This window comes from Erythrolamprus reginae, chromosome 4, assembly GCF_031021105.1.
Source record: "Erythrolamprus reginae isolate rEryReg1 chromosome 4, rEryReg1.hap1, whole genome shotgun sequence".
Lineage (NCBI taxonomy): Eukaryota > Metazoa > Chordata > Lepidosauria > Squamata > Dipsadidae > Erythrolamprus > Erythrolamprus reginae.
In genome coordinates this window covers 37,228,402-37,247,629 of record NC_091953.1, presented here as the reverse complement: position 1 = coordinate 37,247,629, position 19,228 = coordinate 37,228,402, and the positions used below count along the sequence as shown (strand labels likewise).

General features: G+C 36.7%; 1 protein-coding gene across 1 annotated transcript; it reads right to left on the bottom strand.

Moving 5' to 3' along the window:
* Window positions 1-1,235: 1,235 nt before the first annotated feature.
* PCNP (PEST proteolytic signal containing nuclear protein) lies at window positions 1,236-18,035 on the bottom strand. Its single transcript, XM_070750070.1, has 5 exons — window positions 17,927-18,035; window positions 10,545-10,765; window positions 8,813-8,887; window positions 8,122-8,177; window positions 1,236-7,753 (listed from the first exon to the last, which is right to left on the bottom strand). Exons 1-5 carry the CDS (start codon window positions 17,979-17,981, stop codon window positions 7,627-7,629), a joined length of 534 nt encoding a protein of 177 aa, XP_070606171.1. The 5' UTR covers window positions 17,982-18,035; the 3' UTR covers window positions 1,236-7,626.
* Window positions 18,036-19,228: the final 1,193 nt, after the last annotated feature.

Below are 19,228 nucleotides of genomic sequence, written 5' to 3'. Positions count from 1 at the left end.
TACCAACTGGCAGACAGAAACTATTTGAAGATCAAGCAAAGATGGAAGGAGTATACTGAAATGGATGCTGGGAAAACTAGGACATGAGAAGGACCAGAAGCAAGATAGGTGGCCTCAGTTACTCTAGCACAGAGGTCCCCAAACTTGGCAACTTTACGAATTGTGGACTTCAACTTCCAGAATTCTCCAGCCAACTATGCAGGCTGGAGAATTCTGGGAGTTGAAGTCCACAAGTCTTAAAGTTGCCAAGTTTGGGGATCTCTGCTCTAGCAATAGGCATGCTGATTGAAGACATGAAGGATTTAGTTGGGGACAGATTATGATGGAAAAAATCCATGTGATCAGTACAAGTAAACATTGACTGGATGACAATCAATGGCTTCCTGTAGGTCAGTGATGGCAAACCTTTTTTGGCTTGGGTGCCAAAAGGGTGTGTGCGTGCATGCGATAGAATGCGCACACATGCCCATACCCATAATGCAGTGCCCTCCCCCCATGCATGTGCACAACCCGTCCGCTACCACCAGCCCCGCGCATGAGCACAGGCCTCGCTGAAGCCTCCAGAGTTCCAGTAGGCCTGTGGGGCTGTTTTTCGCCCAAAAGGATCAGAAGGATTTCTAGAAGCATTTGGAAGATACTTTTTATCCTGACCCAAAATGGAGAAAGGCATGCAGTTTAAAACACCTCCTCCATTCTCAAATGATTAAAGAGGAATACACAAAGTAAAAAGGAGGGGAAAGCTGAAACAATAGTCTGGAGCACATCACGTGATGTATTGTGATGCATCACATCATTTTTTGCTTTCGCAGAGCTGTGACAGGCGTGGCCTGCCTGTGACGCATCCGCCCCATGGGGCACCAGTTTCATAGGCCTCACTCTGGAGGGGGAAAAGCTTGAATACGACTGTTTCTGCAGCTTTCCAAGAAGTATTTTTGGAAATCAGCTACTGTTTCCAATTAGATGCAATATTGTCCATTATAATAACCTCTACCAGAAGTAGATACATCCAGCTGTGCTTAAACTGTGCAAATACAAAGCTGTAAAAAGACAAATTCTGGTTGTCTCATTTGACTTGGAACATTAGAACAAAGGTAGAAGCCAACACAGAACAGTAATACTAATGGTAAGGTCTTTCTTACTTGCTTTTTCCAGGCAGATTGTTCCTCATTCAAGCCCAATATTTGCCTCCAGAAAATTACTTGTACTTACAGACAGAGAACAAGGATTACACCATGTTTGCACATTGATTGCACCATGTTTTTTTAATGAGCAGTGTTGCAATGAAAGTATAGGAAAATTTAAGAAACAAAATTTGTTTTGTTAAAGTTTTTCATTTCAAAATAAAAAATGCATTTTAGCACAATAATACACACACACACACAAATCCAGTGATTGTGTAGACTGCAAAAATAAATCTGGAATTATATATTCATAACAATTTTCAGAAAAATGAAACATTTTTATCTTAATATGGCAGCAAAAATAATAAAATTTGATCAGGAGTAAATCAAATGTGGATTCACTTTATATTATAATATCTCTCTCTCTCTCTCTCTCTCTCTCTCTTTGTGTTAAAAGTACACTGAAACTGGATATCATTTAAAGTATCTGCAAAATTATGAAACCTTTCTGCAATGGCTCTTCTAACTAAAAACAATAAAATCTTGTTTTTGGAAAAAACTTACTAAGTTTTACATTATTGTGGTTGCCAATTGAGAAAATAAAGAACTAAGGAAAAAACCTTCTGATTCTACAGTCAAGCACTAGATTGATAATTTAGCTGAGCATATTAAACTCTAAGGAAAATATAATCTTGTTCTTAGCTGTGATAATTATGAGAGTTAAAGGAAACTGTCTTCAAGTCCTTATATATGCATATTATTAAGTTACTAAAGGGCACATGACATTGAAATGAATTTCCCCCCAAATCTTGAAAACATTGCTGTAGTTTCCAAAATATCTAATTTTGAATTGTATCAACATTCTTCAAAGAAAATAACCAAAGTATGAAGAAACTGGATATTTGTACTGACAGTACACCATAACACTGAGGATCACAATAACAAGTGACGAAAATAAAAAATATTTCCAAAATAAAAACACATTTGTCTCAGCACCAAATACTGGCTCCTAAATTCTGCCCTTCAATTGTATAAAAAATAGAATCTTGTGTGAGAGGTCCTTGGTGCTCTCTGAACTTGGTTGTTTTCTTGCAAGCATTTTATTACCCAAACTAGGTGATTGTCTATGGAGATTTTCAAACATCCAGGTCATGATGTCCCAAAGGTGCTTATTTAATAGGCATCTGGACTTTATTTTCCCTTTAAGCTGTTTCGCTTCTCATTCAAGCTTCTTCTTCTGATAAAAAGAGAAGTATTTTCAAGAAAAAAGTCCAGCTGCCCTTTGAAAAAGCACCGCTGGGCCAAACTAGATAGCACCATCAATGCAAGTCTCCTTTATCGGAATCTTGTCTTAATTTATTTGCTTTATGAAAATTTGGGAGCTGCTGACAGAATTTTGTTCCAAACTGGTTTGTTATTAAAGAGAAATATGCTAAAACAGTCTGTATGATACGAAAGAAGAAGCCATTTTATTATTGGAATTTTGTGGACAAGATCAAATGATTGAGGCTTACAAAAACCATAGTTTTCAGTTAAAATTGACATATAAGGAAACAGAAGCCGTGAACAAAAGAGCCTATAGCTTCAAGAAGCAAAGATAAGAATTACTTTATTCCCAACTCACTATGTGGTGAATCAGGTGTAAGACTTTATACTTATCAACATGGATTACCAATCTATGCTGAACTACACTGGATTAGATATGCCACTTTAGCTAGAACTTGTAACAGAATCTTAACCTTTTATTTATACAAGAAATGTATAAATAAAGGAAACCATCTCCAACAATTGAGGAGTGTGCAATTTAAATATTTGTACTGATGCTATAACAACATTACTACATGTGTTAAGACTCCATTTCGGGGGGGGGGGAGGCAGGGTTATATTCTCTTTGTTGTTTATGGAAGTCATGATTATGACATTGCGGGTTCTAAGGTTCAATATTACTGAAGATTTCTGGATAGAAAAGAAAATTACAATAAAGTTGTGCATAAATATTGGATGTGTACTTGGTTTTAATAGTGTGATTTCTAATATCAACTGATGGCAGCCCTCAGTACTGAGGGAATTCTTTAAGGCAATAACTTTAAGTCAGATTTGGGTGAATCTGACTAACTCTGTTACTGATATGCCATGTGTTTGACAGCAGTGGGAATCACCAAAGAGGTTAGGTGATTGATGATTAAGATTGGGATTAAATATCAAAATGTGAAATCCTTAGATTTAGGATAACTGCACATAGCAGCGTGGTTTGACATATTAGAAAAAATTCTAACACATATTTTTTTCAAAATATAAACTCTAAAATGTTACTATAATGATCTCTATATATCGAATAACTGAAAGCTGATTGATAAAGATTCACAGTAGACCATACGTTATGTCGGAATTTTTTTGCAGAGAAATTGAGTGGATGGATTTGAAAGACAATCAAGTGGACAGATTTCTGGGCTCTTTGAATGTAACTCTGTAAGTCTAGAACTAATTTTTTGAGGATGAACTGAATGGAGAGTTCAGAGTTCAGTTCACTGAATGGAGAGATTTATAATTAAATGTAAGCACAGGATTCTAATGGAGCTAGAGTTTCATTGGTGAGGACAAAAGGCAAGATGGTTTTCTACATAATAGTAATAGTACAAAGGAATATCATAAGCTCAAAACCATAGCTTTCTTCAGTGATCAGCTGCAAATGAGGGGGTTGATGCTTTACTCCCCTTAGGAAGTTGTTGGCAGAGGGCATTTGTGGTACTGAAGGGGACAAACTAGTTGCCTCATTTACATCTGCACCATATTGGTAACAGTCAAATTTAAGACATGACTGCTGATATGGTCACCACTACTGAGCTCTCTCTAAATTTAGCTCCAAATTCAATCAGCATATCCTGAAAAACATGATCTCCACGTGACAATATTTTCATGGGAACAGAGACCTAACGGGAACTAAAACAAACCATGTCCTAGTCTTTCAATTACATTTTAAATGGCATCTATAGAATACAGAATAAGCACATCTAGAAGTACAAGAAAACTTTGTTGATCCAGGAAATTCCATTTGATCGTATGTTCATTCATTGTTCCATGCACCAACAGCACACAATGGGGAATGTCTCATTCAATTATTTAACAGTCGTGTTATTATTCCCCCCAGTTTCCATAAAGGAAACTTTATTCTTTTTCCACTGGAGTAAAAATAAAATGAAAAGAGTCATGCTATTGTGATCAGGCACTATATTACTACAGAAAAGAGGGACCCAGAAAAACTCTATTTTGAGATGCCTCTCTAGAACCATCTTGAAAAAGCATTAGTTAACCTTCCAGGCAAGCCTTCATATGACCAAATAAAAATGTGACAGGATGCTTAACTACAGTCTACAACTTCAAAGGGGACACAAGTAGTCCTCAACTTACGACTATAACTGAGTCCAAAATTTACCGCATTTTTCAGAGTATAAGACACGTATTTTCCCTGCTAAACGAGGCTGAAAATTTGGGTGCATCTTATACTCTGAATGTAGCTTTTACTAAGTTTTTTTTCCACTTCTAACGAAGTGCTAATAAGTAAAGTGATCTTCTGTGCTTTGCTAGCAAACCATCTTCCCTTTGCCTGCTTTTTTCACAGTTGCTCCCATCCAACAATGAGCTGGGCTTCTGGGCTTTAAAAGCCTTTTTTCAGCCCTAATGCCAGTTAAACAATCTTTCCTGCTTTGCTAGCAAGTGACCTTACACCTTTTTTCAGCCCTAATGAGATCCTAATGAGTGAAGTCATCTTCTGTGCTTTCCTACTAAAGCAATATTTCGTTTGCCTGCCTTTCTCATTGTTTCTCTCTGTCTGAGAGAGAAGTGAAATGTTTTAGAAACTGTTTTTTATGCCCAACTAGGGAGGAAAAAGCAAGCACGTGTGCTCAAAACCAGCAAACTAAGGACTAACCAGATGAATACTTGGTAGGCAGATAATTTCCCCCCCTATATTTCTTCCCAAAAACTAAGGTGTGTATTCTGGTGCGTCTTATACTCCAAAAAAACACGGTGTGTTGCCAACTGAAAAATTTGTTAAATGAGTTTTACCCCATTTTATGGCCTTTTGTATCACAACTGTTAAGTGAACCATTGCAGTTGTTAATTTAGTAACATGGTTGTTAAGTGAATCTAATTTCCCCATGCACTTTGCTTGTCAGAAGGTTCCAAACAGGGCACAGCAAGAGTCATAAATATGAACCAGTTGCTGAACATCTGAATTCTGACCATGTGACTACAGGAATACTGCAATGTTGTGTGAAAAAAAATGGTTTTAAGTCCCTTTTTTCAGCATTGTTGTAACTTTGAGCAGTCACTAAATGAATTTTTGTAAGTTGAGGACTACCTGTCTCAGAATGCTGTCAGACCTACTTTGCCTTAGGGTTAATTGGATGCACAACTGTTTGTGTGACATTTAAAAATGTACATTAACTTTTCCATAAATCCATAAATGTAAAACCTTTGGGGTGAGTGAAGACAGCTCAATGTTAGCAGTAATGTGGGTTGGGCAAATGACTCAGAGGGAACATCCCTGATGTCTTGGGTTGTAAATGGGACAGGGGAGGGAAAATATACTTTCAAACTTGCATGATTCTGTTTATGCTATTTTACAATAAAGTAGAATTAGATCATCAGGCTATTCCTCCTGCCTGGTCTGCCCCAAAAGGCTGACACAATCATTTCCATCTTCTTGCTGATGTTGTCTTTAAATAAATTAGAAATTAGGTGAGTGGAGAAAATGTCTACCCAGATTTTGGATTAGTTCCCTTTATGACCCAGCTAGCTAACAATGTTGGTAATTAGCTATCGGTACTTTAAAAAATAAAGAGAAATGCAGCAAAATTAAAGACCACAATCCAGGTATGTCTTTCCTAATCAAAGAATGTGGGAAATACTTCCTTTGTAGAAATAAACTTCCTTTATTCATAATTCTTTCTATCATTTTGAAAGCTGCATCCATTATATTTTACCATTATTTGTGGTTTTCCAGAACAATGCTTCTAATTTTCTAAGTCTACTTAATAGCTACATCTTTGCATTCAGCTGGTGACATCTTAGAAAGATGTTCTTAATTTCCTAAAACTAAACAAAGATACAAACAAACAGGAAGTTGGAAATATTCAAGCATAAATGGTGTCATTTTCCCAGTCTGTGATTTTAATGAAACAAGGATCCTGCTGAAGCTTTGCAATGAGCAAAGACTTCTAATCCAACTGGAGCTTCTGGCTCCAGATGCTAACCTATATACCTATTCTGCAAAGGGACATAGCATAGAAGCCTTGGGTCAAGCTATGCTATGCAAATCTTGAAAGCTACGCCAACCAGAAATATGGTGTTCTCTTTTTTATTTAAAAAATTAGAAAGTTATAAAAAAAAGAAGGAAAAGATGTTTTCTTGAAGAAGTGAAGTCTGAACAAGAAAAGTTAAAAGGAGGGGGAGGAGCATCTGCTCAAATACAAATGAAAATAAAACCCAAAACAAACAACCAAAACAAACAAACTCAAATCATGATTCCCTGTCTTCAGAGTAAAGACGCTTTCACTTCTGGTACCAAAGTTCTAACACCACATACCATCAAAATATGGAAGCAAATTGCAAATTGCAAAATATGGAAGCAAATTGCAAATTTCTGCATGCTAGTAAGCAAATGCTATTTTAAATAACAGTATGTGTAATTCCTATTCTTACAGGATTATTCAAAAAGACCCTGGCATTTAAAACATGATAAATTTAATTTTCCTTTTGAATTTTTTTTTGATAGCCTATTAATCAAAGTGACAAACATTAACAAGCACTGGTCAAGGCTCAAGAGCTGAAATGTTAAAAAATACTGATTTGCCAATGTTATGGAGGTTTGTTATGCTTTCCTAATATGTATATACATGCAAGACCCATTTCTTAAGAGGGAAACAGGCGACAGAGGGATTACACAATGTTCGAGAACAGGATTATATTACTAGTCTACCACAGTCAAAAATCTTAGATTGAAATATAGTAAAATTATTTTGCAATAGTTTATTTTACAGAATTATGTGGATTAAAACAGTCTAGCAAGACTTGATGTACTGAACCTCTATAAAAGTAGCCTAAAGGAATAAACAACAAAAACCTATCACGGAACAGGATCTGGATTTTTTTTCTAATACAGAAGCATTTAACTTAAAACTGATTAAAGACAGAGTGATTCTTCTATCTTCATATAAGAATAATTGTAAAAAGGAAATTCCTTTAAAAATGTACCACTTCCAATGCCTTTATTTTCCATAACCTTGTGAAATTAAATGCATGAAGCTACAAAATTAGCAATTGGTTTGAAATTTTATACAAAACATAAGTTTACCTCTACTTTTAAACTCATTTTATTTGTTGTTGTACCACTACAAACTTTTAAAAGTGGCACCCAAAATAGCTGTATACCATTCTAAAAAAGGGCACTATTCCTTTAATATTGTATTCTCCCATTTCCCAACACCCAGATCAAAATAGACAACTAGTCATCCTGTTCACGAACATTTCCAAGATGAGATTTGATATTACGTTCCCATAACTTCTGGTTGTCAGAAAACCCGTGCTTTCCTTTGTTGAAAGAATTTGGTCCTGCTGAAGTTGGAGTATCCCTGTAATAAAACAAAAATAATTGGTTCCCCTTTACCAGTACTTTAGTTAAAAATATTTAAAGAGGTTTCTATTAGAAAGTGAGAATGCCAGATCGATATGCAGCTGGCAGCAGTATGTTTATCATCCTGAAATCCAAAACTATTGTATTTGGACACACTTTGCTATGGCAGAAAATAAACACAATAAAAATCTTTTCAACAGCTAAAAATTAGAAAGGATAAATCACAAACATGGTATGTATAAATTCCAGATTATAGTCCCTGACTTATTGGGAAATAACTCTAGAACAGCTACTTAAGGTTTAGCTTCAACAAAAGGAATGTTGTTCTACCATTTCCCAACAATGTTACTATGAAAGACATGTTACCTTCCAATGTTCTTCATACGCATTTTAGCTTCTGGAGGCATCTCTTCAGGTTCACTCTAAGAAAAAGACAACATAAACACAATTGTTTTGTTTATAGTCTAGATGAGATTGTTTTTGTGCTGATCTTGAATGTCAGTCCCCAGCATATAAATCAATCATATATTTTGTTGCATTCAGTAATAATAATGTATTGTTTAAAAAGTTTGTTGTTTAAAATCTTTTATTATCCTTAGAAAGATGCAATACAGCTCTTGCAGCTAACATTTACAGCTCTATACAATATTTAGAGTTATGTGACAATTCAAATTCAAAGGCAAAAAAAATGCTTTGCGCTGCTAAAGCTGCTCTTCTCTAAAAGCCTTTAAACTAAACATATTTTCCTCAGGATTAGCAACTATATGATTGTATTTATTTACTATACTCTTATAATTAAATGTGTACGTGACTCAACTATTAACTACTCTTGCCAGTTCAAATTTTTAAAAACCTCAGAAAAATATAATACAATAATAAAAACAAGAAAAATAGGATGGCAAGAACAAAAAGCAGATCCTCATTACCCAGGAGAACTCTCCAAATACCCTCACCAAGGTCTAGGTCTTCAAAATCTCCAAAACAACCATCAGGATGAGTATTTAAGGCTATAGATCTATACTACATTCACATTCCTGCACATTTCTCATTTACTTACATCTTCATCTTCATTGAATACTGCTGCTACAGAGAGTGTTTTTGGAGCTAAAGTTGGAGTAGGTTCTTTAGGTTTCTGAAAGAGAGCAAAGAAAAAAAATATTGATGCAAGAAATCAATACAAAGAAATTAGTAATTAAAAGCATGCTATAAACCTTAAATAAACTAAATTACTAAAGACAAACTGACATTTTATTAGAATTCTACCTTTCTCTATTCCATATTACATGGGAAATTGTTTCTAAAACCAGACAATTCAATTCATATACAACTAAACTCTTATTCCTGTAACTTTTAACATGGTGAAAGAGTGCATCATAGGCAACAATTTTTGAACCAAGATTTACTTAAAATGGATTAACCTACAAAATACAGTATGTCCAACATCCAGGACCCATGACTTTCACACAATTGAAATTTGACAAATCTTATGAAACATTTATGAAATAAATATTATAAAAGAGTGTTGTGATATAATGCAAAATGTCATAAAACATTTCCTGTGATGTTTGAATATGCTGTACTGTTTAACTTGGGCTATTTTCAAAGACAGATACATATCTAAATGTATCCCAATTTTTCCAGTAAAAACAGGACACTATAAGTTCTGACACTATTGAAGGGATTGAAAAATCTGATAAGGAAATATCTCTCAAAAGATAATTCATTGGGCCACAAATTGTCTCCACTACACTAAATTCAGCTGCTGGAAGAAAATAAAAAAGAACAAATAAACTCTATATACTTTATGAAACAAATGTATTTGTAATTATTTTTCCTGTATTGATTTGCTGCAACATCAATATCTATAAATGATGGTTTTTTTCCAACTATACATCACCAGAATGTACCTATTGGAGAGAGCCTGGCTTATTGTAAAATGTTCTCCTGAGACAGATTCCCCCTTTGCTTACTTTACTGTTAATTTGGTGACCTTTGGCAATTTTCACTTTTTAAAAAACTCTATAAAGTTTAAATGGTTTTGAACTTCTGTAAATATTTTTGACAATGTGTGTATGCAAGTGCATACTTATGTATTTACTACACTTCTTATCCACACAATAGCTAAAATTACTTTTTGCAAGCTTTCGTAGAAAAGGTGACTGCCATTAAAATGAAAAATATTTCTACAAGGTTTTTGTAATAATAAAAAACAGCCTCTTGAGTAAGACTCATTTGCTTTTTTTTCCCTCTTCCAGTCAGCACTGATTCCTGGCGAATGCCTAGACAACTCATTGCCTTTTTCTTGGCAATGTTTTTTTTGATACTGCCTTCATCCGGCTATGAGAATGTGACTGGCAAAAGGACATCTAGCTGACTTCATGCTTAAGACAGCACTAGAATTAATGGCCTCCTGGTTTCTAGCCTAGTGCCTTAACCAGTGGCTCTCTAAGCTAATTATATTCTTATAAATGAATTCATATATCTTTAATTAAGTCTAAAGTATTAAAAATTAGTTATTTATTTTGTCAATATGTAATATTGCTAAGTTATGAACTCACCACCATACTACAGCAAACACTTGAATAAAAATTATCAATATCTTCACATACCACGCAAATTCCATTTTCCGTAAATCTTATAATTGTTCATAAAACATGACAGTAAAAACCATTTATACTATACAAGGTTCAATTAAGATGAAATCAACATTTTAAGACTATTCTTAATGTCAAAATCATATTTATCTATTCAAATACTAAACAAATTCAAGCCATTTTCTAACCACTTACATTTGCTCCAAGTTTGATGGATATTGCAGGTGGTTTCTTTGAAAGCTGAGAGCTAATGGCAAACCCAAACTTGGACATTTTGGCAGGCGCAGGCTTTGTTGAGATGTCTTCAGCATCTTCATCAGCTGCACGTTTTTCCACACTACGACTCGAGCTTTCCCCTCCATTACTGGAAGAAACAGTCTTAGTTTTCACAGGTTTTTCTGCCTCTTCTTCAGGTCCTGGTGAAGTCGAAACAACTTACCAAGATGAGCTATTTTTACTGAGTGGACTGATGGGAGCAGCAACCTCATAAAGCACTCTTATTCAGAGGCGACTTTTGCACTTACAGTGTCAGCACCTCCACAACTGTTTATACAGAGCACACTGTAAGGACACAGACATATAGTGAAGGGAGCTCCTACCACTAGGTTAATGAAGAATAAAACTAGTTAATTATATATGTAAATATATTTTTAAAATCATGCTCTGCATGACATCCCTACGAAAATTGTGAGTGTTATTTCAAATACAGCCGGGGTGGCACTGCAGGTAGAGTGCTGTGCTGCAGGCCACTGAAGCTGACTGTAGATTTGTAGGTCAGCAGTTCAAATCTCATCACCGGCTCAAGGTTGACTCAGCCTTCCATCCTTCCGAGGTGGGTAAAATGAGGACCCAGATTGTGGAGGCAATATGCTGGCTCTGTTAAAAAGTGCTATTGCTAACATGTTGTAAGCCGCCCTGAGTCTAAGGAGAAGGGCAGCATAAAAATTGAATAAATAATAAACAAATAAATAAATAAATCAAGACCGAATAAACCCATGGAAATAATTAAAAAATATAATTTTTAAAATATACATTTATGCTGTCTTGAATTACAGAAAGATAAGATAATAAAACTGAAAATTCTAACATTTAAAATTGCAAATATGTATGCCACAATATAATTCTTAGAACTAGAAATTGTTATGAGGCTCATGGATGGCTTATTGCAACAAAAAACAAAGTTTTCTGTTGGCTAGGTTAAATTTAGTAATCTGGGATTTTATTTAGCTAGGTTTTAAACACTGCAGTTGTTGTCTGGAGTTTAGGTGATTCCCCAAAAACTAAGCAAAGCTGGAATGGATACTATTGGCATGGAAGGGCACAAGGAAATTCCAGAGTTATAGACTGCACTATGAAGCTGAAATAACATTCTGAAATAAATTAATAACAAATTAGGTTGATACTGGTGGCAGGAAAACGATATGAATGTATCTGTGAAGGAATGGTGAATTAAGTCCAACATGACAATACATTTCCTTTTTATCAACCAAGATTTTGCTTAAGATTTGCATGCACTGCAAACAAACCGATCATTTTGTTCATCTGGATAATTGCTGCTGGTAAGTTTTGCATTTTTTTCTGCTTCTAATCCTTAAAATATACAATGCATTCATAGAGTACAGTATTGACCTCCTTCCCTTTTTTCAATTTTGTTATGTTGCAGCCGTATTCTACAGTTGTTGACATGCATTTTTCCCCTCATCAATCTATACTGTACTCAGTATCTCATAATGATAAAGTAAAAACAGAATTTTAGATATTTGTGTAAATTTATTAAAAAATGAAATATTGCATTTGCATAAATATTCGGACCCATCACTCAGTACTTTATTAAAACACACTCACATTCCTGGTAGCAGGAATGTGAATGTTTTAATGACGCAGCAATTTTAGCCTCAAGTCTTTTTTGGTATGACATAAGTTTTGCACACCTGGATTGGGGGATTTTCTGTCATTATTCCTTGCAAATCCTCTCAGTCAGGTTGGACAACGACAGCCATTTTCAGGCCCCTTCAGAAATGTTCAATAGGATTCAAATAGGATTCTGGCTGGGCCACTCTAGGAGATTGACTGAGTTGTCCCTAAGTCACTTCTGTATTGTCTTAGCTGTATGCTTAGGATCTTCGTCATTTTATAAAGTGAACCATTGGCCCTGTCTGAGGTCCTGAGTGCTGTGGAATAGGTTTTCATTTAGGATATCCATGTACTTTGCTCCATTTAGCTTTCCCTCAATCCTGACCATTTCCCCAGTCTCTGCTTCTGAAAACACTCCCATAGCACTGTGATCAAGCAACTAGCTCTTGGAAGAGTCCTGGTTGTGCCAAACATCTTCCATTTGGAATTATGGAGGCCACTGTGCCCTTAGGAACCTTCAATACAGGATAAATTTTATTGTAGCCTTTCCCAGATCTGTGCTTTGCAATAATTCCATACCTGAGCTCTGCAGGCAGGTTCTTTGATCTTTGTTTTGGTCTGCTACAGTATGCATTGTCAGCTGTGAGGCCTTCTATAGAGAGGCGTGTGCCTTTCCAAATCATGTCCAATCAATTTAATTTACCACAGGGTCAACTCCAATCAATGTCAGCAATGATCAAAGGAAACTGAAGATCTAAGCTAAATTTCAAGTGCAAAGGGTTTGAATACTCCTACCAATGTGATATTTCCTATTTTTCCTGCTTTTTTTAAAAACTAAATTTACAAACATTTTTAAAATTCTGTTTTCGCTTTGTCATTATGGGGTAATGAGTCTAGACTAATGAGAAAAAATGAATTTCAACAACTGTAGAATCAGGCTCGTAAGCATAGCAAAATTGACAAAAGTTAAGGGAGTCTGTATACTTTCTGAATGCACTGTAGCTAATTTGTTGCCCTTAGGGATTTGGCTTCTGTTGAAACTTAGAATATTATATGCCCATATAACTAAAGCTCAACAATACTGCTGTTCAGTAGGCTAATTTCAATACTATGATTATCCTTTATTCATTTGAGTTTTTGAACACCTCTCTGTTCTCTTGGAACTACTAAAGTCTATCAAGAGAAATTCCTTGTGTGTCCAATCACACTTGGCCAATAAAATTCTATTCTACTCAATTCATCATGCTATGCATTGGTAGCCAAACCAAACAGCACTGATATTTATGTGGATCTGCAGAAGGTAATAAATTCTTAGGAGTCCTAAGTGTAAGACTGCTGGGGCCCAATTCCAATTTAGCATTTTTGCTGAGTATTTAGTGTTGTAAGTAGATCAACATTAAATACTCTTGGATGGAAAGCTACAAACTGAATGAAGTTATGATCTGAAAATGTACCTTCTTCTGAATTCCATAAGAACTATATTTCAACCTATCTTGCGATTCTGTCCTCCACAGAAATCAGGGATTCTTCCTGCTGAAGCTCCTAATAAGGGTATGTACCTCTCATAGATCTTTCAGCCCCTTTGTCCCTTTTTGATGTCACTATGATTGCTGCATATCTTTCTCCTATCTTTTTTCTTTTTAGATCTCTTAGGTATCTTATTCATTTATCACAGAAGTATGAGGTTCACAAGTCTGTAGAGGGTGCAAAGAGAAGTGTTATGTCAGTTTTGGAAGCCCTTATTTCTCTTTGCTTCGACTGCCACATATTTTAGCCTGGGAAATTGGGAGGGGTTTTTTGTTGTTGTTGTAGGTGTAAAAACAAAAATTCATAACAAAATTCTTTACTCAAGGACAAATGCCTGCGCCTGCCTGGAGACTGTATCCAGTTTAATGTGAAGATTTAATTGGACTATGTGATGAGCTTGTGGGTGTGGGGTAGGGTTGTGAACTTTTAGTTGGGTGGGGAAACCCTGGAAGCTTTCAGATTTGGGTTTTCCAGATGTGCCAACATGACAACTCTAATAAATTGGAACTTTATGGAACTTCTGGCCTCAGAGTTTTATTTCGTTGGGAGTGTTTTCTAGAACCCTGATACATTAATCTGATATATTTCTGGAATTAAAGTAACTGCCTCTCCTTTCTTACACCTGACCTGAGCAACTTCTGTTCTCTTTTAGCTGGTTTAGCATTGTCTATAACTGTGCTTTACTGATTATCATTTTGAAGGGCCAGGTAGACTGCCTGGCAATGCCATGTTCTGTGTCAGTAGAAAGGACATAATGAGGATTGCTGTATGTTGTCAAATCCTAGCAGATAAACTGTAGGATATTGGGTTTAGCAGTAGATTGTGGAATGGGTAAGTATTAGTAGAGGAATAAGTGTTGTGAACTACTTCACAACACTTATTCCTCTACCAACACATACCCCCAGTATCCTTTAGTTTTCTCAGCATCAACTTGTCAACAGAATTGAAGGAGATACTTAAATCCTTGTTTTAAATTAGATAGATTGAATGTTGCTATGCTGCTTTTCCAACCTCTAAGATTAGTCCAGCTTCTGCTTTTCCTCTGGAAAATGTAGATTATCTTTTCAGTTCCATCATTCTGGTATTTTCAAATTGATGCAAAAGTCTGCAACAGTGCCACTTGAATAAACATTTGAAGAGTTGACTTGTCTTCAAGAGCTGGAACTGAAGGGTAATTTGCTTCTGAAGGTGGGGTAGGTGAAAGGAGTCCAAAAAATAGGCAAAAATGACCCATTTTTGTCAAAAAATGAACTGTTTTGCCTAGTTTTGGACTGTAGAATACTACTGGAAGTGGGGTGGTGGTGGAAAGGAGGCCAAAATGGGTGAAAACATCCCATTTTTGATCAAAAGCAAGCTATTTTTGCCTGTTTTGCACAGCAGAATGCTACTGGGAGGGGAGGGTGAAAGGAGCCCAAAACCCAGTGAAAACAGTTTTTGATTTTAAAAAACCCAACAAGCCGCTTTTGCCTGGTTTTGGACTGCAGAATGCTACTAGAGGTGGGAAGGTGAAAACGGGGTGCATAAATACTCCAGAAGGCCTAAAATGGGCAAAAAGTGTCCCATTTTTCACCTCCTCCTACCTTCAGGAGATAGTTATTATTATTATTATATTATTATTATTATTATATTATTATTATTTTATTATTATTATTATTATTAATTAGATTTGTATGCCGCCACTCTCCGCAGATAGATAGATAGAGGGAGAGAGAGAGACAGACAGACAGACAAGACAGACGGGGGGAGAAAGAGACTGAGACTAAGAAAGACAGACAGAGAGAGATTTCTGAAGCTTTCAGGGACTGAGAATTGCTAGAAAATTGAGTTTCCTGAATTGGACCACTAGACTCCTAAACAACTGATTAAAAAAACGATCTAGTAAAAAGAAGAGGCAACCAAAAGAGCAACATGCAAACAAAAGCACAAACAAAAGCACATGACTACCTAGCCTCCCCCCCCCCAATTGTCTGAGGGACCCTGAATTTGGCCTGTTTAAAAAGTTTGAGGACCACTGCCTTAGCGCTTCTACAGAATTACAGGATTGAGATAGATCAATGAAAATGAAACATTGTAACACTACATCCCCATATGCTCCAGTATATTCTTTCTATAGCATGTTATTTATATGGAGGTAACATGAACATAAATTTATATTTATAAATATAAATGAGAAATGAATGATTTTATTTTTAAGGGTTTAAATTGTTTTTGTATTGGTTTTGAGTTGTACACCGCCCAGAATCCAAGAGTTGGGGGACTTATAAATCTAATAAATAAATCTAATTAATAATAATAATAATAATTATTATTATTATTATTATTATTATTATTATTATTTATTAGATTTGTATGCCGCCCCTCTCCATAGACTTTGGTTATAAACCAAATAAATAAATAAATAAATAAATGTTATCTATATATAACATAAAACCAGCAAACATATTATCTTTACAGATCAGGCATATTTTTTATAGGTGTGGTGGTTCAAACACCTCTTGAATCACTAAATACAAAAAGGTTGTTCCTGAAGGAAATAAATCCTTATGAATCATACATCATATTTCTTATATGTGATTAGATTAATGCCCAGATCTGCATCCCATGAATTCCTGTGGGGCCATTTTACGGACATTTATTTATTTATTTACTATTTATTATATATTTGTCAAACAAGTATAGAATGATAGCTTTTATTAACACAATAAAGTAAAAAGAATTGATAAAAAGGATAATAGGACAGAAGGACAGGGATGGTAGGCACAATAGTGTGCTTATACACGCCCCTTACAGACTTCTTAGACAAGGGGAGGGGTCAACAGTCGATAATTTAAGGTGGAATATTTTGGGGTTAGGGGAAGAAACAACAGTCAGGTAGTGAGTTCCAGGCATTGATCACCCTGTTGCTGAAGTCATATTTTTTTCAGTCATGTTTGGAGCGATTTACATTTAGTTTGTATCTATTACGTGCTCTTGTGTTTTGTTGTTGAAGGTGAAGTAGTCATAACATTATTATCTCATAATAATAAACTGTAAAAGAATGCTGATCGCATTCACAGGCTTGCGTTTATTGCTAGGGCTAGCAACTCATAGAAACATAGAAGACTGACAGCAGAAAAAGATCTCATGGTCCATCTAGTCTCTCCTTATACTATTTCCTGTATTTTATCTTAGGAGGGATAATATATGTTTATCCCAGGCATGTTTAAATTCAGTTACTGTGGATTTACCAACCATGTCTGCTGAAAGTTTGTTCCAAGCATCTAGTACTCTTTCAGTAAAACAATATTTTCTCAAGTTGCTTCTAATCTTCTCCCCAACTAACCTCAGATTGTGCCCCCTTGTTCTTGTGCTCACTTTCCTATTAAAAACACTTCCCTCCTGAACCTTATTTAACCCTTTAACATATTTAAATATTTTGCTCGTGTTCTCCCCCCCCCTTCTTTCCTCCTTGGCAACTTGAAGATATTTGGACTTCAACTCCCAGAATTCCCCAGCCAGGGAATTCTGGGAGTTGAAGTCCAAATATCTTCAAGTTGCCAAGGTTGGGAAACACTGCTCCAGACTATACAGACTGGAGATCATTAAGTCTTTCCTGATAAGTTTTATGCTTAAGACCTTCCACCATTTTTGCAGCCCGTCTTTGGACCCGTTCAATTGTATCAACGTCTTTTTGTAGGTGAGGCCTCCAGAACTGAACACGGTATTCCAAATACAGTGCACTAACGACTGCATTCTGAAGTTGCTGAAAAGAGCAATTATCCCCACCAAGCTCCAGCTGCAACGCTCTTGTAAACGAGAGCGACGGCCAGATATTCTTCCCATCGCGCAATGCATGCAAGGAGCCTCATAGGCTAACCAAGGTGCCAGGCAGCTAGCTTGCCTGCCTATTACAGGGGATCATTTTGGGAGAACCTACAGAAATTCTACTGCGGGGCTCTGACGTGGACTAAGAATTCCACACAAACGGCCCGGAGATTAGATCGCGAGCTTCTTCGTGGAAAAAGCTCAAGCTCCATTAGAAAGCCGAGGAACGGGCATTGCGAGAGCCGGGCTTCGCACGGACTCTCGAGGAAGGGGGAAAAAAAAGACATCTATCCCTCGACCTCCGGTCCTTAAAGAGAATTGTTATGTCTTAAATTAAAACCTTGGCTGGGATGGACAGTTACGGAAGAGGAATATGAACGCGGTATGTTTACCTCCGTCAAGCCGCGGCCGCTTCAGCTTCACGTCGCCTCCTTTTTCGTCCGCCATTTTTTTCTCCTCCTCCCTGCTTGCCCCACCGCTACCGCGCTGTGAGCATGCGCAGTAGATGAGTCCTCCCACGAGCCATCCGGGAAAGTCAAGGCAGGCGCGCGCGGGGGGGAGGGGCGCTAGAAGGAGCTTCTTTTTTCTGACGTTGAGGTGGTTATTATTCTTAGGGGTTTCCCCGCTCCTGCTACTTTTCTGTGGGAAACCCAGTTTTCAGTTGTTAAAGGCGGCCGTTAAGCATTTGATTTGCCCGACGTGTCCTTTTGATTGGGCACGACGTCACCCGTATGCTTTCTATCTCAAGCACACGCAAACAAAAACCGGTTAGGGTTCAAGAAATGTATTATTTGTAATTATCGTCGAAAAAAGTCTTGTTTTGTAATAAAATAAGTGAAGTACTACAAGCCTGATATGGCTGATCAAACTCTCTAAATATCCCTTTAAAAAATTCACAGGGCCCATGAACTATGTGGGCCATATACTATACTTCATGGAATTGAAACTTGGCAAATGTTATAAAACGTTTTATGACATACATATTATAATACATTTTGACATAAAAAGTAATAAAATATTTCCTGTGATCAACTCCTGATGTTTTACTATATGTTGTACATTTCTACATGGGCTATTTATAAAACATTACATATTCTGACGTTGTTAAATCTATATACATAACATACAGCTCATCTGTCTGGAACCGACACCGCATTTTGAACATAAACACTCTGGAACAGTGATGGCGAACCTATGACACGGGTGCCACAAGTGGCACATGGAGCCATATTTGCTGCACACAAGCTATTGCCCTAGCTCAGCTCCAATGTGCATGTGTGGGCCGGTCAGCTGATTTTTGGCTTGGAACTCTGGGAGGACGGTTTTATCCTTCCCCAGCTCCTGGGAAGCTTTTGGAGCCTGAGGAGGGTGAAACACGAATCTACTGGGCCCACCAGAAGTTGGGAAACAGGCCATTTCCGACCTCAAAAGGGCCTCCGGAAGGGAGCAGTATTTGCCCCCTCCAGGCATAGAATTATGGTCTGGGCATTTGCCCATGTGCAATAGCGCACACCCATGCTCTTTTGGCACCCAAGGGAAAAAAGGTTCGCCATCACTGCTCTAGAGAATGTCCAGAGATACTTTACTAGAAGAGCCCTCATTCTTTACTAGAAGAGCCTTCATACTTTACTAGAAGAGCCCTTATTCCTCCACTTGCAACAGAATACCCTACGCAACTAGACTTACAATCCTAG